At 36.5% G+C, this 27,633-nt stretch overlaps 1 protein-coding gene across 4 annotated transcripts in view; it reads right to left on the bottom strand.

Moving 5' to 3' along the window:
• Nucleotides 1-3,357: 3,357 nt before the first annotated feature.
• The window catches only part of PNPLA8 (patatin like domain 8, phospholipase A2), a 40,542-nt gene continuing 16,266 nt past the window's right edge, over nucleotides 3,358-27,633 (bottom strand). For all 4 annotated transcript variants that reach the window (XM_021545273.3, XM_021545276.3, XM_021545274.3 and 1 more), the window contains exons 9-10: nucleotides 9,636-9,831; nucleotides 3,358-7,783 (exon numbers count right to left, since the gene is read on the bottom strand). In XM_021545273.3, the coding sequence (XP_021400948.2) occupies nucleotides 7,509-7,783; nucleotides 9,636-9,831 (471 nt within the window). In that variant the 3' untranslated portion in view covers nucleotides 3,358-7,508. The remainder of the gene's footprint in view (nucleotides 7,784-9,635; nucleotides 9,832-27,633) is intronic.

The following is a 27,633-nucleotide window of genomic DNA, read 5'->3' as shown; positions in this document are numbered from 1 at the left end:
ACATTCCATGCCCCCTCCTTGAGTTGTGCTTTCATAGAGCCAAAGATAGCCCTTCTCTGAAAAAGCATGGCAGCACAGGCTCATGTTGGGACCAATTAGGTTTCACCAACACCACCAGCAGAGTGCCCTCTCACAAAATAGAGAAATAAATTTGGAGTAGCAGCCTTCCTATCCCCTGTCACCCCATGGTGACAACCAAAGTAATACAAGTGGTTTGCAAGTGGATTGTTTAATACAAGCAGCACCTATGCTGATACTTTGGGCTGTTCAGGAAACACACTTCTTTCCACACACATCTGAGAACCTGATCTAACACCCCTCAGCCCAGTGCTGAATCTGGCTTGGAAACTATGTTGTCTCCTTGTACAGTAGATTTCTCTAGGACAGAAGGCTAGCATGGGAGTCTTCTTTCGAGGAACTGTCCCAGGCAGAAAGGAGAAGGCTTGGCACCATCTTCCTGCCTATTTCACAAACATCCCTGTATGTCAGCTGGACACTTGATACCTGGTCTATCAGGGATGCTCTCCATAGCAAAGGTTACTAGAACAAGGTACTTGCTATCAGATGGATTTTATTCCTTCTGGCGACTCCACACCTCTGAAGTGCTTTTGCAATGGGGAACTTACCATTGGAACCTTGTACAGAGGGACCTCTTGACACTGTTAAGCTCTCACAATGCCTTCAAGATTTGGCATTCTAAGCCCATCTGGAAACCAGTAATTTCAAGTATTTTGGGGACCTGAGAACTTGTAGTTTCCAGTGCTTTTAGTGATTTTGACCTGACTGTGAGCTATTGTGACTATAGAGTATTGTTTCCTGAGGCTGGCTGCAAGAGCTTCTTCTTTACAAGGAGCTATTGTGAAGGAGGAAAGCAAAGGCATTGTGTCCTCAATGGTAATAATGAACTAAGTCTTCCTCATTATCCTCAGATAGAAAGAGAATCATCTTGTTCTGTGTGCTTTGACTTTCTAAAGGCCTGACTGGTCAGAAAGACTAATATGAAGTGGCTCCAACTCCAACATGAAAGGGGAGTATCTGTTGAATGCCCAGTTGCTGCCCATGTCCAGCAGCTGCAGTGTCCCATGCCAGCAGGGCCATTTGCAGGACCAAGCTCCCATGCAGCTTGCATGACAAACTGCGTGGTTATTGGATGATAGCTCCCATAACAAACTGTGTGGTTATGATGATGCTTTCTGGGCATGCCACAGGGACAGCACCTCACACCAGTGACCAACTCATACTGACAAAAGACAAAAACAAAAGACAAATCCCACAGTCATGATCTAACACATCCTGGATATATGCAGTTCAGGAAACCAATCTCTTTTTCAGCAGTGCTTCTTCTAAATGGAATTATGATGGACCTACTGTAAATGTATTGGTTTGAAAAGAGGCTGCAGTATACTAAGCCCTGCATAATGGATGAGGAAAAGCATTCCATTTCTCCCTATATGAAGTAGATGCACTCTACAGACCATGCATAAAATATATAGGAACAACATCATACTGGAAGTATTTTGTCTTTTTTTTGTTACCATCTCCAACATACACAACCATTCATATATATATATATATTTATATGAACCCACACAATAAACAGCTGTCCATAGCACACTTGCTTCCTGACAATTTCATCCTAGCTTTCCTTGCTCATCTGCAGTTCTTCCCAATGATTTCTGACCTATCTAGTGCAAATTATTTAAAACTTATTCTGCTATAGAAATATTATTATCTTTCCTAATGTATTCATAACCAGATTGTTTAGACCTGCTTGGAATGAACACAGTGCTCAAATTTGGAAGTTATGGCATGCTTATGTCTTAGTAGATTCTATAAAGAAATGTTCTGAAGTCAGATTTAGCAGTGTCAATGATTTTGCCCTGTGACTCCTCATATTAAACAGTACCTAAAATACCTACCCTTCCTTGTAGGATAGAATATAGATATTCAATTCTCAGTTTGTAAACTCTCCATTTCTGATTATTTTTTCTTAGCAATATAGGTTCTGTTGTCCCATTGTTAAAAGTTTTCTGACTTCCTGACTCTCTTGCCTGAAAATACATTCAAATGAGGTTTACAAAATGACAGGACCATATTTCTGGTTTCCACAGAGCAGCCAGTGAGGAAGCATGGAACAGCACCTTTTGTTGAAATGATGCCCTGGAGACATGCCAGATTTTTAAGGAATTACTTTTCAGGATTTGCTATCCAAATTTTGAGACATGCTAGAAGACCATTTTCCTGTGGTATTAGTGTGATGATTGTTACATAATTCAATTAGAAAATAATGATGTAAGAACAAAAATTTGTTCCCTTTCCAGTTTCCAAGGTCTTTAAAAAGAAAAAAAAGAGCTTTTAAATGCTAACAGCATAACTTTGCTGAACTCAGCATTGCACTTCAAAGATATTAGTTATCTTTCCAGTTTGTCTCTGTGGTTTTACATAAAAATGTTGTATTACCGTTTTTTCCTGAAAAGTAAAGATATCAAAATGCTCCTGTGTACTTTTTATGCTATTGCAACTATAGGGAGAAATAGCTGTTAATGATATTGATATCAGAAAACAATAAATAAAATTAAGTAACTAAAAAGCAAAATTATACTGTTTCCATAAATTAAACATGCATTACCAGGGATATAAGTAATAAAGGATTTCAGTGCTTGTTTAATTTTTACAGTATACTGAAAATTACTAATGGTTCCCCCTTACTGAAAACTGCCAACTTTATTAAAATAAATAATAGAATTGTTCTTGTTAAATCTTGAAGAAAGAACAATTTAAATTATGAGTATCTGCAAACACTGAAGGCCATCAGCAGAGTACTGGACCAGGTGGCACACTGGAACTAACGGGCACGTACTAGGAGCAGACACAATTGCAGGCATGGGAATGAGGAGGCTGAGCAGTGAGCAGGGGAACTGGGGGGCAGCACCTCCTTGAGTTTACACCTCAGTGATGTGCAGCTGGAGGAAGCAAAGAGCCTACTCATCTTGTTCCTGCAGAGTTTGAGGAAGAAGCATTTGGCATGCTTATTTTTCTTTGTAAATGAGTCTGATTGCACCAAGAATATATCTTATTTCTAGCAACAAACTGTCCTTCAAACAGAAAAGTTCTGCAAGGTCTGAAAATTTGACTCACTGTTTAAGCAACAGTGTGAAAAAACCCAAACAACCAGGTTTTCTGTCTTGCCTTGTGTAGTTGAATGTAAAAGTCTGTGGGTTTGTATCACAGCTGGCCTGGGGTGCAGTCTTTAAGCTGAAAAAGGAGGACTTAACACATCCTCCTCTGCAACAGATTATGTCTGTATTTAATCCCCATCATTCTGAGAACAATCTTGTAATGGAAGAATACCAGCACTGTTTGTTGACCCAGCAGAATATAAGTACTTTAATCTCTGATGCAAAATGAATGTGACCAATACAGTAAGTACGTACCAGATTTTTCTTTCACCTGTTATGTGTCTTGTATTACTTCAACGTTTGTCAGCTCTATTTATGAGTTCAGCAAGAAAAGCAAAATAAATGAAATGTAAGTAATGGATGTAATGATCTATTAGAACTACAGAGAAGAAGCTGTTAGACATTTCCACAAGCCTATGGATTCTGCTGCATATGAGGGGTTAACAAGTTCTCACCTGCCACGTAGGTTAAAGGGATTCAGCTGGCCATAGATACTGGAAGGCACAATGCATTACAGAACCCCATTCAGGAGGTTGATTTCTAAAATTTACATTAAATTAGTTTCTTTTGCTCTTTTAATTCTGTGTAGCTATTCTGTAACCTTGCTCCTCAGGGGCTTAGCACCTTTTACTTTCTGGTTAAATTTACTCTCTAAGTTTGAGCACTTTTGGTATTATATAAGTGTTGTCCCTTAGCCTACTATCTTTTCCTTCTTGAAGTATTTTTAAACAGCAGCAGGTTCCCTCCTTCTAGCCCTTGTTTTGTTGGATGAAATAAACCACACTCTCCTTCTCTTGGCAGCCCTTCTTTGCATCTGTTTTAGTATGAATATCTCTTTCCCTAATAGCACTGACCAAAACTATAATTATAATCAACTGTGGCTGCCTGCAGCTTGTGCAATAGAATCGGTATCTTCATTTCACTGCTGGAATGGACAATGACAGGAAGTATCTTAAAGTGATCACACTTCAACATTTAAAAGTTTTATTTTCTTTCCTTTGGCAATGAAAGCTCCTTCAGTTAACATCTCCTTCTGCATAGATAATTAGAAACTAAGAGGTGACCTAAGAGGCCATCTAAGAAAACCTAAGACACTTTTCTCTTTCTGACTTTGCATAAAGGAAGATTATTTTATGCCTATTCCCTTTAATTTCCTAGTCTGGACTCTTTCTTTCTGCCTTTCAAAATCAGACCAAAGACATTTTGTCAGTTTTGCAAATTTGACATTTACACCTTCTCAACTAAAGCCTAAACTCATCACAGAACCATAGAAAAGCTTGGGTTAGAAGAGACCTTAAAGATCATCTTTAAGATCATCCCCATTACTGTGGGCACAAAGACCAATAAAGTTCCTGATTTTATTTCCAGGAAACAGGCACATTTTCAAATAGCAACACTCATCACGTCAGATAAACCTTGTAGCTGTCTCTGAATGAAAAAGTTACCTAGAATGCTTATCTACTTACTGTCTTCTTGTGCTTGCTTATTCTAGATTCAAACCTCACACTCATCTAATTTTTTCAGTTTGCTCACATTTTCCTGGCTGGGGAACTCTCTGGTGCAGTGATACAGTTATTTTAGCAGCTGTGACTGCTGAGTCAATTTCAGTTTTTTAACTGGATAGCCCCACAGCATTCCCAAGGGTACTTTTTCAAAGCAGGATTCCTTTAACATAATGTTTTGCAGTAGATTATTCCTTTTCCCTTTGTTAATATTTTTATTCAGAGACACTTTTCTCATTCTAGTCTATTCTTTTATCAAAACTGCACTGAAATCATATTGTTCAAAATACTCATGATCCCTCCTAGATTCATCTCTGAAGAGAATTATCATGTTCTTCGGTCCATCAAAATGATCAGTTAAAACCTGCTTATATTTGACCTAGTGCTAGTTCCCCTGATCACTATCAATAAACCCCTTTAATTTTAAAATCTATTTCCTAATTTAGTGAGATCTCATTCTGCTACAGTTCTTATTCCATTTTCTGCTGGTAAGGTATCATGCAGTATTCCACAGCCAATGCCTTAAACTTCCTGAAAATAATTCTACTTTATATAGAATGCTGTAGGAACACATACATAATAGTGAAGATTTCTTGCAAATTGCTAATTCTTTTGAAGTAACTAAAAACTAATTACAGCTCAAGTGAAATACCTATTGCATCTCCACCTTTTAAAATAGTTTAGAGAGGAGAACAAACTCCTCATTAGTGCCTGATGACAATACAGCACTTGCAAGTTAATTTGAAGGCATTGAATAAAAGCACCTTGTGAATTTATGTACACAGAGGCCTAAAAAAGTCTGAATTAATTACTCTATAGCTCAACTCAACTCCATATGTACTTTTAAAAGCCACACTTAGGAAAATATTGCAATAGCAATAACATGTAGGGGAAAAAGGGGTAAATGAAGATATGATAGCAGCTTCCAGCAAAAACAGTATTGTCATGAATCCAGATCTTACCCTATTTGAAATAAAATCCCCAGAACACAAGGTTTTATTTATATAAAAAATTAAATGGAAATGTTATCACTTTGTTCACTAAAATTACATGTTTCCTTAGATAATCCTTGCCACAAAAAAACTGTGACTGGAAACTTATGAATTCAGAATAATGCCTTTGATATCTCATGGATGATGCTGTGACTTCGCTCTTAGCCAGAGAAGTGTGCAATGTATGTTATTACATGAGACTACCTGGTACTGTTCGTTTTGACTTATGGTGCAATATGGTTTAACTGTGTACAAAGTACCTCAATCAGAATAATGCTGATGTTTCTTTCTTATATGCTTACATCATCTCACACCTATGGGAAAGGTTTTAGCTCATTATTATTCTACTCAGTTCTTCATCAAAATTAAAAATATATCGAATTAAGAACAAAAAAGAACATCCCAATCAAATGTTTTCTTGCACAGTCAAGAATACGATGTAGCACCTCCAACGATCTCAGCTGTCTGCCTCATAGTTCCTTGCTGAACTGCAGCCTAATAACATTTTCAATGTTTTAAAACAAGAACAAAAGGTGACTATCATAATAAATGTTATTTTTAGTAGATAATGCAATGGTAGATAATTAGTTACAAACAGCAAAGTGACAAATGCACTGATTTTGGTGAAACTGGATGCTTTAGCTACTGCATATAAGTTACATTTTATCAATATTCTCATGCATGGTAGCTGTCTACTACAAGACAAACATTCCCCCAGGCAAATTAACAGGTATGTGCCAACATGTGACAGCAGCTGTGTCTACCTCAAATTTCACTGCCCTATTTTGAAGAACTCCCACGTACCTCCCTGTTGTTGAAAATGCTGTTTGAGACACTGGGCTGTCACAGCTCACAGCATCCCTCATGGCATATGCAGGAAGTATGCGCAAAGGAATGGGCAATAGGACTGGACTAAGTTCTAAACATTAACTTCACAGCCCTGACATAATTTCAGGAGAATGCATTTATGAAAGTTGGAAGACAAAAGAAAATTTATATAATTTGATGTTGCAACTTCTGATTTTCTTCTTGACTAGAACTACACCTCAAGTCTGGCACCCGAAACTTAAGTTTCTCTAAGAAACTTTCTCATTCAAATAAACTATTTCAATATTTTATTTCCTTTATCCTGTAACTGGAATAGCTGCTCAGGTTAAGTATTGGGGCTTGGGATTACTTTTAAATAATGAGTTAAGCAATCTGAAGTTATTCCCATAAAAACAATAAGCAGAAAGTTGTAAAAATACCAGTTAATGCTGATAATTTAATAGGCCATTTACAGTCATCCAGACATTTTACTCAATACTGTTATGTACAAAATCCACTAAAATAAAAAAAAGAATTTAAATGTTATCTTTCAGATGTAAAAGTGCAATTAACACAGGCAGAGTTTTTTCAAGAATATTACATTTCTATTAAATTCACTGCCTACATAAGAGCCTAACAGTTATACTGCTTACACTAAAATGAATGAGGATTTTTTTTTGTTAACTTTGAATAAACCTCATAGTTGATAAATAAAGGTTTTCTGTCACAATCATAGCACATACATCCAAAAATGCATTGCACAATTGTTTCCATAATTTTCAGTTTTACCTGAAAACTTTAACTTTAGAAATTAAGGTAGAGCAACAGTAAGATTCTTTAAGTTCCAAAAATAATTAACACCATAAAACCTTGTAACCAGTGTGCACAAAAGAGCCATCCTGAATGGCTTTCCCCAGAATTCTAATAGCTTTCCAAAGATGTTATTTACCCTGAATATGTTCTTCCTTTACAGTACCAAATGGATCTTCTGGAACAAGATGTAAATTTATCTTTCATGCATTACTTATTCACAATTTGGAAGTAAATGGCAAGCCTTCATACATGTCAGCCTTTAATCTTAACCAGTCCTGAAACCTCTGCAAAGGTGATTTTTCTTGTGTTAATATTTTTGCAGCTTTTCTCAGTTTTTCTTCATTTCGTTCTAAATAACGAATTCCATCTGTCTGCAGCTGATTGAGTTTCTCTTTACGGCTTTCATCCAGAGGTATGTCTTCATTCATCAGAGGGTTAAATCTGAAATAAGTATCTGGAGGTAACAGTGCATCCAGCATGGTGTGAACTTCTGTATTGAAAACAAATGAAGAAAACAGCTAAATTCACATGAGAGAGGTGAACAGTCCTGCAAGTGATCTGAACCTCAGCTGCTCTGGAATGACACAGTAAGAGTAAATATGTGCTGCTTTGCTGAGTAAACATTTTTCTACCACTGCTGCATCAAAACCCCTTTCTCATTAGAAGACTTGTAAATGACCCTGTAGCTCTGTTTACTCTGGAAAAGATTAATCTTTTATTCCAAGACAACTTCACTGGTATGACAATTAAGTAAGCTTTGCAGCTATAGAGATTTTTAATTACATTGCATTCCTTAACAAGTAAGGGCATATCCTGAAGAGCTGGAATGTAACCTCCATATTCCCATTTCAGGATACCTGTGATTTTTTACACTTGGTACTAACAGAAGTAGGTATTATGAAAACAACAAGTATGTTCTCTTGCAATTTCAAAATAAAAATGTGTAGAATTAAAGCTTTATTTTGTTTACAACTATTAATAAGTTTTCAATATATTATATATAGATTTGAGGCTTGAATTTAACAAATTTAAAATATTCAAGTTAAATTATGCTACTAGCAAAATAAAAAAACTATGTAACACATTTATATGTTCTTTTTTATAACATGTTTCTTTCTCCCTTTAGATCCTTTCTGTCGGCTCACTTAAAATTCCATTTCTATCACTTCCTTCAGCATTCGTTCTATATTCTTTGTATTCTTACTATGTTCCTCCATTCTTTTAAACATCCATTGTCATATAAAAAGTTTGTGGTGCAAAAAAATATCAGGGATAAGATCAAAGCAAAAGATTCTTGTAAATCTGAAATAATCTTGGCTTGGCCTCTCCTCCTGCAAATTAGTCAGCTAAGTCTGTTCTTGTCTCACCACAACCAGTCTTTCTTGCCCTATTTAATACTCTCCCTTTTTCCTTTGTAATACAAGTTCCTATTTGCTCAAATCTACTCTCATCTCTTTCATTTACTTTCCTTTGGTCTCCACAATGAACTTTCCTTTCTTCCTCTTCCCTTCAAATTTCTTGCCTCATTTTTCAGTTGCAATGAAACTTTCTGATAGAAAGCGGACAGCACATATCCCCTTCCCACTATTCCTACTGCCTTTCCACAGCTGTGCAAAAACCAAAAGGCAATGCAAAATCTAGTTTTTTTCTACTAGTGACAGTCAGCTGACAGAAACTCTACAGCAAGGGATTTAGACCATAATAGCATTTCTTGTTCCCTGCCTTTTTGCAGTATCAGTTTCCTTGTAATGGGAGGGGGAAATTATCTGTGTATCAATATTTCCTGTTTACAAAAATAAAACAGATGTAAACTGCTAGTGACTGAGTCTCAATGTTTTTCCATCTAGGAACCAAATTTATTTTAGAGAACAGATGCTTGGCTCTTCCTGACAGAAGTGGAAGTCATCAGGACTGGAAGACACACTATAATCCTTGGAAAAGAACAAGTATAAAAGCATATATAAAAAAGATCAGAAATCAAATACTTTTTCTCAAGCTGTTGAAAATCAGTGTTTTATATTAACTACTAAGCATTTCTGCATTATGGGAAAAACAAATAAAATATAAGAAAATAGGATTTTTAAATGAATCCCTGAATAGGTCTTTTATCCTAAAGCTCAAGTAAAAAGATTTATCCTCCAGAAAACACGTAATACTGGTACTAAAACTATACACAGTAAGTTACAAAGACAGATGCTTCAATTCAGTTTCATGGGACTGGTAGAGAGGAGAAGAGGAAAGACCAAAGGTTGAAGATTGTCCTCTAAATTGGAACTATCATTCTAAGAAACATAAATAAAATTGAAGACAGCCACAGTACAAGCATATCTTAAGACACCAACCTTCTGTATCAGTTGCACTGTTGATAACATTCGTCAGTTTGGCTTTCAGACTGGTGTGTGTGACATTTGTCTTTACCTCACTTTCATATCGACCAGTGCCCAGGGAAATCAGACACTGCAACGGAACATTGGGCCAGAGACACTTGCACTCATGAACTGCCAGCGCAGAAGGATTATTTAGGAGCAGACCTCCATCCTGTAAATTAACAAGAAATACAAATATTGGTCCTATACATAACATATGGTCACAAAAGAAACTGCAACTACAAATTAAATTAGAATAGCCCAAACATACAAAACCAATTAAAACCCATAAACACTGATTTCCAACTTTTGTGAAATTGAATTGAATCTGTTTGTATGATACAGCAGCTTCCTAGCTTGGCCTCCCAGGCACTGTCAGAGCAACTGCTGGGGCTGTGCTCAGCTCTGCTGCATTATATACAAGTGGTAGGCTGAAACAGCAGCTTTCACTGGAATATCTAGAGAAGTTATGACTTCATTTTTGAAGACCTTTTCAGTAAGACAGATACACATAGTGACAATTTCTTAATCAAAAATCTGCCCCTTGAAATTCTTATTAGTGACATTACAAGGAAATTTTCTGTAACAAAACTCAAATCACTACCTGCAAAAAAAAAACAAATTAAAAAAGAAAAATCTCAAGAGCTAAGCTTGGCCAAACTTTACTTTGTAAACACAGTCATTACACAGGATGCTTTGATTTAAGAGTTGAAGAGTAATTTAGTTTGGAAAGAACTTACTGAGCTTGTCTGGTGCAACCACCCTGCTCACACACAGGGTCAGGTACAGCATGCTGCCCAAGGCCAGGTCCAGCTGGGTTTTGAGTAACTCCACAAATGGAGACTACAAAATCCCTGTGGGCAACCTGTTCCAATGTTTGACCACCCTCACAGTAAAGTATTTTTCCTGTGTTTGGATGAAATTTCATATGCTTGCATTTACACCATTATCTCTTGTCCTACCAGTGGGCACTACTGGGAAAACCACAGCTACCTCATCTTCTTTCCTTCCCATTCTTGATTGGTACACATCCCCTCTCTGAGCCTTCTCTTCTCTTGGCTAAATAATCTCAACTGACTCAGTCTCTACTCACAGGAGAGTCCTTTAAGCATCTTTGTGGCACTGAACTGGACTAATTCCAACTCCAATGGATGCATGTCTCTATTGTCCTGGGAAACTGGAGACAGCATTCCAGATAGGACCATGCCCTGACCTCTGGCAGCACTGTTACTGATGCAGCCCAGGATGCTGCTGGCCCTTTTTACTGCAATTTGGCATCACTCATGTTGAGCTTTTTGTCCACCAGCACCCCAAGGTCCTTCTCTGCCAGCTGCTTTACAACTCAGTAAAAAAATTCATATCTGTATATGCAGGGCTCTGCCTTTCACCCTTCTCAGCTTCATGACAATTCTTCAGTCTGTTGAGGTCCCTCTGAGTGGCAGCCCAACCATTCGTGTACCAGTCATTCCTCCCATGTTTGTATCATCCAGGGAATTCCTGCACATATACTCCATCCAATCATCCAGATCATTAAAGAAGACATTAAATAGAATTTGTCCCAGTATAGATCTCTAGGTACACCTCTAGTGTCTTGCTTCCAACTTGACTTTGTGACACTGATCCCAACTTAGGCTTAGTCATTCAGCCAGTTTGTATCCACCTCACTGTCTCTTTACCTAAACCATATTTTGACAGCTTGCATTATGGGAGGTAAGTGTCAAAGGCTTTACAAAGTTGAAGCATCTAATGCAATGCCTTCTACTTGTCTAGCAATTGCAGATGGCTGCCAGGGTTGCTCAATCATGAGTAAACTACTTTGGAAATCCATACTGACTACTCATGATCAGCTTTTTGTTCTTCATGATTTTATAAGTCCTTTTCTGGAGGATTTCTTCTATCATCTTCCAAGGGATTGTGGCTAAAGTCAAAAAGCCTGAAGTTCCCCAGAGCTTTCTTCTTGCTATTCCCGAGGACATGAATGTATCTGCTTCCCCAATAGCCATGATAATTTCAAAATAATCAAGTCACCTCACAATGGCATCAGGCAGCTCCACCAGCACTCAGAGGTGCAACACATCAGACCTTACAAACTTACATATGACTAGTTCATTTAACTACTCCCTAACCTGGCTCTCTTCCCACCAAGTACAAATCCTCCTTACACCAGACTTTTTCTCTGGCTGCAGGGGCCTGGGATTCCTAAAAGCCATTGTTACTGGTATAGACTGAGACAAAGGCAGCATCTTGGACTTTCCAAATAATTTGTCACAAGCTCTCTCACCCCAGTCAGTAGCAGGCCCACTTTTTCCCTAATCTTTTTGCTATTTATGTACTTTTAGAATCTTTTGTTTATCTATATATCTTTTGTTACACTCTATATATCTTTTGCTATATTCGTTAGAATCTTTTTTTATAGATATATAGATATGCCTTTATATCCCTCTCCAGGCCAACTTTTGTTTTCCTAGCCCCACCTCTGCAAGACTGGACAGGACATCTATACTTCTGGGTCATTTGTGCCTCCTACACCTTTTGTACACTTCCTTTTTATGTTGGAGTTCAGTTACGACATCATTGCTCATCCCTGTCTGCCATCTTTGCTTGATTTCCTGCTTACTGGGGTGGTCCTTTGCTGAATTTGGAAGGAGTGATTATCATCCAGCTCTCCTAGACCCCTCTTCTCTTCAAGGTCATAATCCCTGTGATTCTTCCAAGCGGAGCTCTGAAGAGGATTGTCAGAACTCAAAATGTCCCTCAGACATTTTTGGAGGTTCCGGGTCCAGGTCAGAAGCATTTGAGACCCTGGCAGGCAGCTGGACACAGCTGTGATTTTGAATTTGAACCATGGAATGACTTACTAACCTTGCAGGAAGAACAAGAAGTCACAAAAGTTTAGATATTATAGTAGAAGTAGTGACAAAGTAGAGGGAAGAATTTTTGAATGTTGTACAGGGGGGTTTTAAGTCCTGTACAAGGGGGTTTTAGTTTTGTACATGGGGGTCAGAGATTTTAAGATGGAGGGATCTGGTCCTGTCCTGTCATCCCTCTTTCTTCTTCCTTACCTCCATGTTCTTGGTGATGTTGGCACTCACAGATTGGTTTAGAGTAGAAAAGCACCATTTAATATAGGTCATAGTTATTGGGGAAAAACTGTAAACATTTAACACACAATGTACCATATAAAAGATAACAGCAGCCCAGGGGTGGTGGGAGAGGGTGTGTGCGCCTCTGCCTGAGGTGCTGAGCAAACCACAGCAGCCTGAGAAGACAATCTTTTAGATAGTTTACAATGAACTGCCTTGAGACTGAACAACAGAGACTACTGAGCCTTTCTTTGGAAGCACAGGTTGGAGGAGATTTTTCCACCACACGGAGCCACCCCACGAACTAGGGTGGTCTCCGGCAGAGGATGAGGTCTGCTTTCCTGAAATGCAGTGCTCTAGTCCTGCTTTTTCCCCCTGCTTCCTCCCCTTAGAATCCTGACCTCCATTGTCTCACAGTCACAATTGCCAAGACTTTCTTGAACTTTCATATCCCTGACCAGTTCTTTATTCTTCATAATCACCAGGTCCAGCAAAGCACCTTTCCTTGTTGGTCCACCATCACCTAGGACAGCTGCTATCATCAATGCACTCTAAAGATCTCCTTGGTGGTTTGAGCTCTTCTGTACTGTCCTTTTCATCAGGTATCAGGATAATTCAAGGTTCTGTGAGAACCAGCCCTGGGGATATGAGGCTTCTTTACGTTGTCTGAAGATCAGAATTCAGCCCAATACTACTAGGAAAAAACGCTACTCTGGAATTGAGGAGACATCTTTTACTAGCAACATGTTAGAAGTATAGGTGTTGAGGCTGGGATAAAATACTTCAGGACTAATAAGAATCAGTGTAAATGACAGTAAGCATGAGAAGCATTCAGACAATGAGATTTTGATCCACTGAATCTCAAGAAATACATTCAGCACTTCCTGGAAATAAAATGACCTTCACGCCAACCAAGAAATAGATTAATTTGGAATTTGAATTAAATAGAGTATTTTTTTAACTGGGAATGCCTTAAAACCAGCAGTTAGTTATAAAGGCAAAACTTAAACTTGAGAACAATATCAAGAGCAGAGATGAAGACATATGTATCCATTCAGAATCTATATAAACAAGTAAAATATATATAGGAAAGAAAATACTTACTACAAGAAGTATAATGCAAGCACTCCCTATATTCTAAAGTTCCCTGAATTCCCTGCATCCCATATCTGACCATCACATTACAAGAACAATAAAGAAAAGCAACTCTACCCAGGGATAGCTTAGAATAAAAAAGGTTTTAGAGATGAAAAACATTTCACTGAAACTCCTTATAACTACAGCTCTGCTAGAAAAGTAAAAACAGGATTATTGAGCTTAGTTTTTTGAGTTTGCTTTCTTTTAATTAACCTTTCATTTCAACCTACAAAAATCTCTTTGAACCCTCTATGGATACCATCCGCCTTGCTCAAAACACTAAATACACTGCTTAGATGAATGGTCTCTTCAGTGCCCATTATCCTTTGCTCATGTTTAGTCTAGAAAACTAAATACAAGGACGTTTTTGTCCTTTATATAATTGCCCATGAATCTTTATCTAAAATCTTAATAATTATCATAGTGGTGCTTAATTCTTTAAATCCTAGATTAAAAACATGCTTACAAAATAATTTCTACTGATACTGTAAATATAATTAAACATGACTGCTCCACCATGGGAAAATTAGTGTTATCAGAAGTTTGACGGTATATTATTATACTAGAATACTACAATATTTTTATAATACTGACAAATAAAAGATCAAAGGAATATAAAATATACATACCAAGTGTGTTTGTGATGATAACTAATGACTTTGTGCAATGATTTCCATATTTAAACATTCTCCAATTTAGGTTTATTGTAATGACAATAAATTCTTAATGATTTTCAATTTAGACACAACTTCTAGCATTTCTACAGGTAATAGACACATGTCAGTTTTTGAAAGTTAGAAGCAGGACTAAGAAAGGCAACTGACTTGTTTCTTCTCTTCCAAAGAGATTATAACCATGTCCTAATCAATACTTCAAGTAATATTACTCTATTAAAAAAGCAATGTTCATCATACTGCTTTTGCTTACAATAATCAACTATTAAAGGAGTTAACAATGCTATTAGTTAAACTGTACTATTAAGGACTCAGTGAAGGAAACACTGCAGTAATTTGTTTAAATTTGCAGCTTCAGAAACCATACAGCTAATTATGAAAAAAGCTGAAATTCTTGTGAAAGAGAATTTTCATCTTTTTCAAAATTAGTTACAATTTCTTTTATGTGGATTCAAAGAAAATGTAAATAACAAAGAATTTTTCATTCTGAAAATTAAAGAGCAGAAACTAACCCTTCTGATTCTGAATAATTCCTCTAATTACATAAAGCTAGAAAAAAGCCTATCCCAAGATGTCTACTGAGCTAGCAATATAAAATATGAAAGGCAGATCTAAATGCTTTAAAATTAATTTTAAGAAATCATGACATATCCTTCTCCATGCTTGCCCTTGAGACACAGGGACAGAATTCTCAAATGATCGACTCCGCAGTTTTGTACAAAAGACACCAAGATCACAAGAAACTTCACTGATCCTTGTTTTGAAGAGTTGCAAAATCTGCTGTTTTAGTTTTTCTCCTCATTCTGTTGAATTTATTCTATAGCTTATATAAACTCATCTAAATTATTTATAGCTTACTAATTAGTTTATTGTAAGCATTGGGCTTTTAAAATATATTTATAAAAATACATTAACTGAAATGCAATAAACATAAATACTGAATGATTGCCAGCAGTATGGAACGCCTTGGTAACTAACAACAGCCTCCTCATCCCTGCTAGATTCCATGAGCTTTCTTGCCACACTAAACTTTTGTGCAATTAAACAACAGGAAGTAAACAAGGCCAATTTATCTGATCTATGGCTACAGAGATGCAACATCAATCCCTGTTTGTCTCAAAACAAAATAATGAAAACAAAATAAGGATCTTTATACCACATATGATAGTGCAAAAATCTTGTTGATATAAAGTGATATTTTAACTTATAAGCTTCAAGCTACAATTCAAATTCTACAAAGCATTGCTAACTTTATGCACAGCCCTAAAATTTTGGTTCCTATTAAGTTTATTCATTCCTTTTTGACAGATAGCAGTGAAAGTCACTGTATCACTCCTTTCCTCTATATTGTTAGCCATATTCTTATGGCATGGTACTGCCTATGCACACACAGAGTTCATATGAACAGAATATTCAATAAATTACACATTATCGACATACACTAGGTCTAAAAGCAAAACCAATAGATCAAGAGAAGTTTATTGAGAACAGATCAAGAGAAGTGATTATCCCCTTTTATTCAGTATGCAAAAAGCCAGACTGGGGATAGATACTTCGTACAGCTTTGGACAAACAGCTAGAAAACACTGCGGAACTGGAACACATACAGTAAAGAGCCTCTAAGATGGTTTGGGGCCTGAAGCACATAACATATGAGAAGGGATGCAAGGAAGTAGGTTTGCTTACCCTGTTAAAAAGAGAAAGCCAAGGAGAAAGCTAATCACAGTATTTCACTATCTAAAGTAGAAACACCCAGATTCTTTCAAAAAGTACAGAATAAGAGCCAGAGTAGCTGTGGAATCTCTATCCTTAGATATTTTCAAAACTAAGGTGGGCAAAGTCTTGAGCAACCCAACCCAGCTTTGATGAGGTTTAGCCTGTTTTGAACAGAAGGCAGAACCAGATAACCACCTGAGGCCCTCTCCTCCTCCTCCAGTTTTCCTAATGTTCTACTCTATTTAAAGAAATACTGCATGAATCACAGATGTACATAATTTTAGCTCTAAAACAAAATTACATTTCAAAATCCATTCTTATTAGAATTTGAATTTTGTCAGTCCAGTCTCAGTCTTGTGTAAAACACAAAATTTCTAGTGCCAAGAGAGGTTCCAATTGGACATTTAAGAAAATTGTCTTCACCAAAACATTGGAACACACTGAAGAGGGAAGTGGTGGAGTCACCATCCCTGGAGGTATTTAGAAGACATTCAGATGTGATGCTTAGGGACATGGTTTAGTGGTGGACTGGGCAGTATTAGGTTAATGGCTGGACTTTGTAGGTTTTTTCCAACATAAATGGGTCTATGATTCACACCTTGCAATCTTTAACAGAAAGGGTAACTTACAAGAACTCTTCAAATGTCTAAACTGTTGACCTATATCCACAGCAAGTGGAATCGGCCCAAGTTTTGACTCAGGACTCAGTACTGGGCAACAGCCAGGGCAGATCCCTTTTTCTTTCTGTTCTCCCATTCTTGGATTATCTGGCCTTCCCTACATTTCATCCTCTCCTCTCATTTAGCTAGATCTTGATCAAATCGCAAACTCTCTTTTTCACTTCCCAAACACACATTTGTCATCCCTTCCCTTCTCGGCTGCTACACTCAGTGCAGTGGCAAGTGCCAGACACTGCTTCATCTGCTGAACTTTGCAAAACCATTCTACACTTGAGTCAACTTAATTTGCTGGCAGTACACCAAACACAAAGTGCTGGAGTAGGAATGCTAATGCAAGGAGATACTAGAAAAGGGGGCATAACTCTCCCAATGTCATCAGGCAGGCAAGCAACAAAGAAAAAGGTTTTTTAAAAAATTTCTAAATAAAAAGATAGATGTTTCTAAATTAAAAATAGTGGAAGCAATCAAGTAAGTTAATATTAAAATGGAATTTAATAACACACCCCCAAAATTGCTAGTGATAGCAAAGCAGTAGACTTAGGGACTGGGACATTGTTTTCGGTCTTTTGTCATAGGCTTTCTAAGTCATAAACATGCAGTTGGTTCTGTTTTATTTAGTATCTTATTCCCAGATGAAGCCAATGAATTTTTTTCACATAGATTTTTTCACAAAAATTCCTTAATACAACAGTAACCATATTTTTAGGGATTGCTGGTAGGTAACAAGGAGTCTAAAGCTGTAGCTAGTATTTTCTATTAGTGTTTTGATAGTTGCAAAATAGTCAAGCAAGGCTCCCCTGTGACCTGACTTATAGATCTTCAATTATTTAAAGCAGGAAAAATACACCTTTTGTAAACAAATGCTCTAATAAAAGCTCTGATGAAGATACCTCTAGAACTGTGCAAGCAGGGTAAAGAAAGACCTGGTTAAACACTGTGAAACAGATGGGTGCAAATGCTACAATCAGAAGGAAAATAGACTGGGAAGTCTGCAAGAAAGGGTACCAGAGCATGTGGGAGCCTGGTAGCACAGGATTTTCTGAAAATCTTGTCCTATTTAAATATTTATGGTGAATGGGCATGATGTCACCAGTGACATACTTAAGCCAATACTTTGAAAATAATTATTTGAAATTAAGATACTAAAATTCAAAAATCATACCATACTTTACCATGGGAGAGCAGCTGTTTCTCACAAAAACATTCTCCACATTGATAGGCCCTCACTGCGTTTCCTAATTCTGTCAGACTCAAATTGAGCCTTGTAACTGTTCTGTACAACACTTTGTGTGCTGCAGTTTCATTTAAATTATCCTAAACTTTGTGAATAAAATAATCTAGCACTGAATGAAGGATATATAATGTATGAAAGCCAAGTCTGATATTTGGAAGCTGAGTTTGTTGGCTCCATAGTAACCACTTGAACTCACTGCCTATGCAGACATGCTTTGCATTTTAGTTCACTCTTACACACTTGCTCTGTTGTTTACTTTCACTGTCTTCGTGAAAAAGCAGAGACAAATAGTACAAAGCTATCACAGGACAAGACAGGCTAAGACTCTGAGTGGACTTCTGAAAAGTATTTTTTAAATTCTATGCTGAAAGTCAACATAAATATCATAAATATGCAGCTTAAGGGTAAGTCTAGTTGCTGCAAGGGAGGAGTTTGAGGAGTTGCTGCATAGTTTTAAGGGGTTACTTCTTAGAAAAACTAAAATAACTACTTTAAAAGCATTTACTCTATTTCCCAGAAGCAAATGGGCATGCCTTGCAAAATCATTTTATAAAATCATCTCAATACGTTTATGTATGTAGCAGGCAATGTCCCCGGAGTAGAAGACAGGAATGAGAAAGGGGAGAATTCTTTCACTATCTAAGGTAGTAAGGTCTATCGATACAGGTAACTTCAAGATTCACATACCAGCCTGTGGGAGTCCAGGGCATCCCTCTGGCTGCCCTGGGACCCTTGCAGGGGGTCAGGAACCCCCCTGTACAGAGCCCCAAGAGACACTGTCTCTGATCTCTGTCCATGGAAAAGTTTTCAAACTTACAGGATGAATTACAAGCTCCGAGTGTTTGATATGAGTGATCATTAAGTGTGGCACAGGTGCAAAAGTAAAATTTTAGGATTCTAGGTTAGGGGTCCAAAGGGGACAAGATGGAGGAAATTGGGTGTGCCTTGTCCTTTTTCTTCTTCTTCATGCCCTCCATGTTTCACTGTAGTGTTGGCATTTTTCTATTGGTTTAGACTGGGGACACACTGTTCCAATGTAGATGATAGATATTGGCACATTATTGTAAATATAGCACACAGTTTCTGGTATATAATGTCTGTAACATCCCACTGAGGGCAGAGCCCCACACACTGCCCTGCAGGACAGACCTGCAGCAGGGCAGCAGAACATGTTAGAGATAAGCAAGAATAAACAACCTCGAAAACCAGCACAGACAAATTACGACTTCTTTGACTGCGGGGCTCAGAGACTTTCTACAATCTCAGAATCATCAATACCACAGATTTCTACACTAGCCTAGTCCTCTCACTGCTCTGGGCGCCCAGTGTCATTATAAAAATGTCAGTACTTGTACCCTAAGCTTTCAGGCATGTTCATTAAAGCATCACTGGGCTAAAAAGTTACAGTTTTTGACAAGTGCTTTGTGAAAAAGTTGCCTATACATTCAGATTTAACTGTACAATAAACTAGGTCCCTGTAGCTTCATCACAAACATAACCTTTTCAATACAAAGATTATAGGATTATGCTGTTCTGTAATACATATACAAATATGTTTGAAATATACATGAATTATGGCTCTCCTCTTGGAAGTAATCAATCAGACTAATCACAGTATTACTGAGGATGAATCTCATGAAGAGGAGCTCCCAGTAAGACAGGCAGTCTTTATTTTCCTTAACAAACTATTTGGCAAAATATATTAAGTTTTATAGACATGTAACATGACAGAAGCAGAATTGTTTTCATCTTTCTGACAAGCAATGCATGGTGGCGTCAATATTTCTAAAAATCTCTGTCTAAAATGTAGAGATCAAAACTAATTTGTTTTTGCTTCATTCTAATGGTACGTTCCACTTTGCTGTTTGAGTGAGAAAATTTTTTAAATAGCTTCAGTCATTTTTTATAAAGCATACAAAGACCTGCAGTTGTCATCTCATACAAATTATTTAGTTGAATTTATTTGGGAAGATTCACCCTTGCTTTCTAATCATGCAAAGAAGCAGACTACTGGGGTCCACTACATACAATTCTAACATATTCTGCACTACACTGATTCCCAGCAGAGGCCCTAATTGGTGACAGATATAAATGCCATCCTCCTACAAACCAAATTTCTAACAATTACAGAAAGAACCAATTCCCTCATTTAGGGAGAGTCCAAGTGCTCCTTTAGATTCCTGAAATAAATACCTTGTGCTCATTATTTTGAAATGCTGTCTCAAAATGATGATTTATCTTTAAATAGAAATAAACCACTTAAGTTACTTGTCATAAATAGTGCAGTGAAAAAGGGATTTCCCTTGAACTGGCATTCAGAAAAATTCTAGAGAAAACAATTGTGCAGAATATGAAAATTAAATGCATTGGTATTTATATTACTGAATTACAGCAATATTAAATTTCTATTACTTCATTCTTTGACAAATAAAGAAAATCTGAAGGTGCACTAGCTGTATTTGTACTTCTGCCACACCAGTTACAGAGACTTTATACTGAGAACACATGACAAAGTAAAAAAAAAATCTAATAACATTTGAAAATTTACTGAAAAGCTTCCTTTTCAGTTCACTGTTTTCCCATACAGTATTTATCATTTTTCCCCCTAAAAACTAGCAACCCCATAATACAATTGGCATGCACCCAAATGCCACAGTCAATGCTTCTGAGAACTGTCAATACTATTGCTCTTGTATGCAGAACATTTGATAATATATTTTACATTCATTAGAGTGAATGCCTGGCAGAGGTAGACTCCTAGGTTATTATCTTAAATTATTAACTCATCCTAGTGTCATTAATTCACAGAAAATGATCCACTGCTCTGAAGACATCACTGAATTTATGGGTTTATGTCAGATACAGAAAATGCATGCTTATAGGGTCCTGAGGAAGTTTGCTAAGTATTAGTAGACATCATGAAAGGAAGAATTGTTTGGCAATAAAATATATTGTCAGATATTTGATTAAGACCATAAGTTGTGCATGACAGATTACATTGATTCTGAAGCTAACAAAAACACACATCAAAAATACAGTATGTATTTTAACCATGTTTCCTAAATGATGAACTGGCTGTAATATTACAAGCAAAGATCACAGTGTGTAACCTAAGAAAAAAATGGGCCCATGTCTGAACCTACATTGACCCCAGACACAGACCCAAACCCAGGCTCTCTTATGATACCTGTGCAGCACAGGTAAGGTTCAACAGTACAGTTAAAAACCAAAAAACAAAACCAATCAACAAAACTCCTCAACCCACGGGTCTGAATAAAATCCTTCTGTATTCAGATGATGACAGGGCACTGAAGTCTTGAAGTTTTGTCCTTGCTGACAACATGGAAACATGTAAATATTTGCTATGGCAGAATACAATGGACTAAGGAAAAAGCTATAGGAGCTGCACAAAACAATAACATTCAAATAAAACTTCTACAACTGAGCAAGGAATCCCAGATACAGACACACCATAATCTTGACCACATGAAATATGACCATGTTAAATTTTCAAAATTCTTTAAATTTTATTTCCCAAGATAGCTATCAAAATATTTAGACTAATACATTTTTATATCAGTAACTTGATCAATGTTATTGCTATTATAAATTAATATTAATTTTCCTAATTAATTGGTCTACATTTTTAGCTGCTAGCTTATTAAACAATAGTAAAATGTCAGGAACTTCAAAATGAAAGAAAAACACACACAGACTAGTAGTGACCCATAGGGAATGTAGGTAGCTCATTATTGGATATATCACTTATAAATGCTACTTAAAAATTTTTCTTTTTGATTTAAGAGATAGTGGCTGCAACATCAGAACCTGAGTGCAGAACCTAGATTGTCTGCACAAAGATTACAGAATGGACTCCGTTCACAATTTTCCACTCTACGCAGCCTCCTCTGATCTAACAAGATTTGTTTATAGATGGTCAGCAGTGTCACTGAAGATACATTGACTCAGAAGTCTAAGCAAAAAAATAGGTAAATGATTGCAGCTTATTTGAGAGAAAGGTTTTGTTTCTTCTTTTAAATAAGCCCTCTGAAGATTACATTAGGAAACACTATTCTAAAACAATTGAGATAAAAATCAGAATGCTTCCAAGTAAATGCCTAAACAACAGACACTCTCAGTTTCATTATACTACACAAATCTGCCAATAATGTGTCACTTAGCAAGCCTCTGCAGGGAATCTTTCAAGCAGTCTGCTCTGCAAAATACTACTGGTACAGCAACCACAGCAATTTCACAACGGCTGGTAAACTGCACAGTGAGTGTCCACCTTCAGAGCTGTTATCCAAGGCTATAGAATCCATAAGAGAGAAAGAAACACAGATATTCATGTAACTTACATGTGCTAGTAAATTCCCTTTTCCTTAAATAGCAAGCAACACTGCCTTGAGGGCTGTAGGCAAATGTGTATGCCAAAAAGAAGACAGAGAAACAAAGAAAGGGTTGTTTCTATCATTGTGAGAACAAGATACACCTATTAAACTGCAGGCTGCATAAGCTCTGGCGCATACTGATCACCGTGGCATATCCTAAGAATGAAAAGAACTTCAATGTGACCTATATTCTATGTCTTCTTAGAGCCTGGGAAGCACCCTTGAATCTAATTTTAAAAGCTACCATGTAAAACCAATTAGGGTAGGATGCACTAAGCAAATCACTTTTGAAGGCCTTTCCTGTAACAAGTTATAAAGATGAACTGGCTTTACAGATTTGTTACCTAATAAAAGGAAAGTTTGAAAAATATGTAAAAACGATGAATTATCTTTTTCCAGTTAAAGTATGACTTCAAATTTTAGTTATATCATACTATTGTACTACGTATATTTTTATTTATAGGTGGCATTCTCACCACACATCCTGTCACACCTGCATTATTAAAACTCCACTAACAGACTAGGTGCCAATTTAATTGCTTTACTATGTGATCTTCTTCAAAGAAAACACTTTTACTGGAGCAATATTATACATCAACATCAGGACTATAATAAATGGAATTGTAATACAACAATGGATTCATGGGAAGCTGTCAAGAAAAAGGTTATCAAGTCCTTTGTATTAAATTTGGTGTATTTTATTTGAGAAAAATCTGTGACTGTTGAATTTACCACCATCACATACACAATCCCTGCTGCCCTTTAAATTGATCCTGTAGGATGAATTTAATTTTTACCGTAAAAGCTATTAAATGAAGTATGCATAATGACTTTCTTACATTCTAAATTTCTCTTTTAGTTAATTTAATTAATAATTTCCTCAGCATACTTTACTGTCTACTGAAGTGACACTATTGAGTATCTCAAATGTTTTTCACAGTACAGGGGGAAAAAAGGGAAAAAGAAAAATAATAGATACAAGAAATAATACCCCTCTGAGGGAAGTAGAGGGGAAAAAAAAGTCACTGGATGTAGCAGGACTGGGGAGAGGTTAAGAGCTTTCAGTACTTCAAAAATACATTTTAAAATAAAGGAACTGACATGTGGCAATACAGCTTCTATAATGTAACATCATGACTTGGTCTCTCTTGACTTGCAGAGTTCCTTGAGAAGCATGTTACAGGGATTACATCCCTTTGAATGTTAATGTGCTCCTCTTTTGAACCACAAAGAATATTAATCCTACTCCCCTCATCTACCAACAGCTGCACTGTTTTCTCTTACTTGACAGAGTGGAACCAGATAGCATGGCATGACTGACCTGAATGTAAATATTGCTGTTTGCAACAACTGATGGCTTTTTGCAGAAATTTAGCAAACCAAATCATCAGCTCACCTGCAGCACAAATAAGTGTTCGGGCACCTCTTTCTAACAATGACATCAGAAAAACTGTAAATCTGATTTATTACCTTATTAAAAAAATTAACACGCTTTACATTGAGAGTGCCCAGTAGAGGAAATCGAAGTGAAATGTTTCCAGTGAAAGGGCTTGTGTGTGTACACAAGCACACATGCACATGTAATTCTACAATCACAGAAAAGCGAGTCAAAGCCAATAGCTCAGTTCAGCCATGACTCCACAACAGACATCTGGAGTCATACCTAAGAACTTCAAAAATTCATCTCAACCCTACACATAACTCTCATTCAGCTACTTCCTACAGTTTGTGAAAGGACTCTGATTCCAACAAAAGCTAGATAACATAATAAATACATGAATACGCAGAATGACCCTAAAAAAATCCACTAAATTTCCATTCTCAAAATAAGTACTTTCACACAATTGAAGAGTCTTCAGTCAGATGAACTCCAGAGTGTTTCTCATTCAGATTTAAATGTACAACTGAAAGACAATATGGAACCTGGTCTCTACATAATGCTTAAAGAGTCACAAACTTCAAAGCTAGGAAACGAATACTGTACTTAGTATTGTGAATTTTCACATACATTTTGGGTACTTCTGTTCTTGGAATTGTTTAGTAATATCAACACTTCAGAGGGAAGTTATATATAAACTACTGAACCATATAAACTAGTTCAGAAAACAGATTATAGTGATTAATGGAAGTTCCCAATCAATGAAAAAATTCTTAAAATATCATCTTTCTGACACTATACTGCAACTTTGAAGCCTTTGGCATAAATTATTATTTACACTTAATGCACATTGTGCTGATGCGCTTTTCAAAAATCACAGTACTTTCAAAAACGTCTAATAATGTTATGCTTCATTTATTCACATAGTTCAAAAGCAGTTCAATCTGTTAGACAGTGTACATACAGAAAAGGGCAAGAATTTCCATATACACTACATACAGTGTATACTGGCCAAGGAACTTAAAATTACACTTGCAGTATATTTTCAGAATAAAGATGCTTAACAAGAATCTACTATTCCCATATTTATGATATGAACTATAAGAACAAAGAGTTATCAATATTAACATATTTTACTAAGAAAGCTATTTTAAGAAGGAGTATGACTGCATTTAGGATTCTATTTATTTTAAAATGTATTTATGTGTATGTATTTCTTTCAATGCATGTCAGATATTTCAGTAGAGCTAAAACTCTTGAATATCTTATTTGTTTCAATGAGGTGCCATTAACTCCCAGGAAAATAGAAGTAGCAGTCTGCTACATGCACAGAGACTCTTACCCCAGGGTTAAAACAAGGCAGTTCAAAGTTGCTTCAGAGTTTGCAGTGGATTTATAATCTCTGCTAGAAAGCTGCATAAAGACAGCAATGGAGCATTTGCAAAGTAGTAACTTGCTACCTGGACATCCAAGTACCCCCCACACAAGAAATAGAGATGTGGTAAGAAAAATGTAATTTGGGGAAAGAAAAGAATGTCAGATGTGAAAGGTGGTTTCTATAAGAATTCAAATGTTTAAATATTCCTGGCTGGGGAGAAGAGATTTTTCAGATTATATGAAAAAGTTTGAATCCAAAAAATTTAGCATCTAGTTCTACTACAGTAAACTGCTTCAGTTTAGACAACATATTTAGCTCTTTATGGCTGAAAAAGGTGAATTACATCCTAAGTCCTTGCTTTCTAGTAATTATAATACATCTAATAGAGAATACTGAACTTGGGAAACTGGGTTTGTAAGATCAGATAGAAGGGCTTTGTCCAAAGAATGGAGTAAGGAAAAAAATAGAGTAGACTTCATTCCAGTCTGTGTGTCTGAAAATACTCAATCTAATCTCTAATAACGCTAATTATACATTCCCTAGTCTGGTAAACTGGACTTAAAAGGGAACATAGATGAAATAAGTACTAGCCTTACTGCATTTCACACAAGTCCGGCAATTCAGAAACTATGTTAAGACAAAGAATTGTGTAGAAGTTATAAAATCATGTTGTTTATTCAGCTATCTTTCACGTAAAAGCACAGATCAATTTCCAAGTACTTTCAATTCAAGGAAAGAAGGGGTGGAAAGGTGAGAAGAGAAAGAAAATTTCTATACATAGATTAACACTAACTTATCCAATCAGTTAAGGAGCAGCTTGGAACAGCTCCCAAGGTTAAAGCAGCTCCCTTCCCAGTTTTGCTTGTCCAGATGGAAGATGAACACATTTCAGGATTTCAAGCAGTGCTTTGGCTTGGAATCTGATGTGTTATTCCACTTTTAGGTATAAAAACCTGTCAAAATTTATTTGCTTATTTCAGATAGTAGTTGATTAACATGTTTTGAGGACAACAAGATGCACTGTACCAGGAAGGCTGTGGAGGGCAATCAGGTAAGGGAGGGAAGGAGGGAGGGAGGAAGAGTGTCCTAAACAAAAACAGGAAACAATAAAATGAAAGAAACTTCAGAATCTCTTGAATCTGAGTCTCCATGGGAGCCCTTCCCCTTCACCCTTTTATGTCTATTGTAGCTTTTATACAGCTGAATTATTTCATCACCTTATAAAAATTCAATTAAAATACGGAAATATGCTGTTTTTATTAAGATGAAATTCTAGCCGTTTGTTTGCTTGTACCCATGGGGTTTTTACCATCTCTTAACCTAATGAAATTTTCTCTATTTCATCTTATACTCATTTATCTGTTAGCCTTTAAATTTCAGTACTACTCAATCACCTTACAATACTAAGGGTATTACAAAATCTTCCAAAGGACACCATCAGAAATTCTATATGTGATCCAGGTACGTCTTATTATTCAAAATATGCTACTTGTTTTCCAGCCTTTGAGGTTAATGCCATAATATGAATTAATACAACAGAAATGCAACAGATGCTTCCATTAAACTTAAATTAAGGAGCAGTTGTGCCAATCCTGTCCTCTCTTTGTTGAAGGTCTCTGGTTCAGTCACCCTTTGTAGTCTTTTCTACCACAAATCTGCATTGGTTATTTATTAAAATAAATACTAATAGTTTTAAATTAGTATGCATTGCAAGAAGTATTCTTTGAAAACCTGAAGAACTGCAGAATAATACAGGGGCACTGGAGGACTAAAATCACATGGTTAAAAAACTACTAAAGAAATTAATTTGCTTTGTTCTTGAACTTATCAGGGTCACTAAGAGAGCCTGTAATATAATAAAATAGCATGCAGTGATGATAGGAGACACTGCTTTATCCTCAAGGGAATTTTTTTTGCAGTTGTCCTCTGAGTTTAATCTTACTTCTGTGACATCTCTTACTCTTCTTACTAACCCAGGGAACCAGGGAAAAGCTGAATAAGCTATCAATGGAAAGAATTAAAAAGTAGACCATAAACTGAATTTGTGCACTAATAAAAAGACTGCTGAAATGCATAATCTGTTTTTTTTTTTTTTTCACATTTCACAATATTGTTAGATTTTTAAGTTACACCACCTATTTAGTGAAATAATGCTCAGTGAAATACCAGTTGCAAGCCGGAAGTCAGAGGCAATTTACAACTCATATAAGGTTTCCTCCCAAGCAAAGAAGAAAGCAATAGCCGAAGAGCTTAGGTTTGTATTGAGAAGACTATGATTTTTAAGCCTTTCTAGTTCTGTAAGG

This window comes from Lonchura striata, chromosome 5 (genome assembly GCF_046129695.1).
Source record: "Lonchura striata isolate bLonStr1 chromosome 5, bLonStr1.mat, whole genome shotgun sequence".
NCBI lineage: Eukaryota > Metazoa > Chordata > Aves > Passeriformes > Estrildidae > Lonchura > Lonchura striata.
The sequence above is the reverse complement of the archived record's forward strand: the minus strand, read 5'-3'. Positions and strand labels throughout refer to the sequence as shown.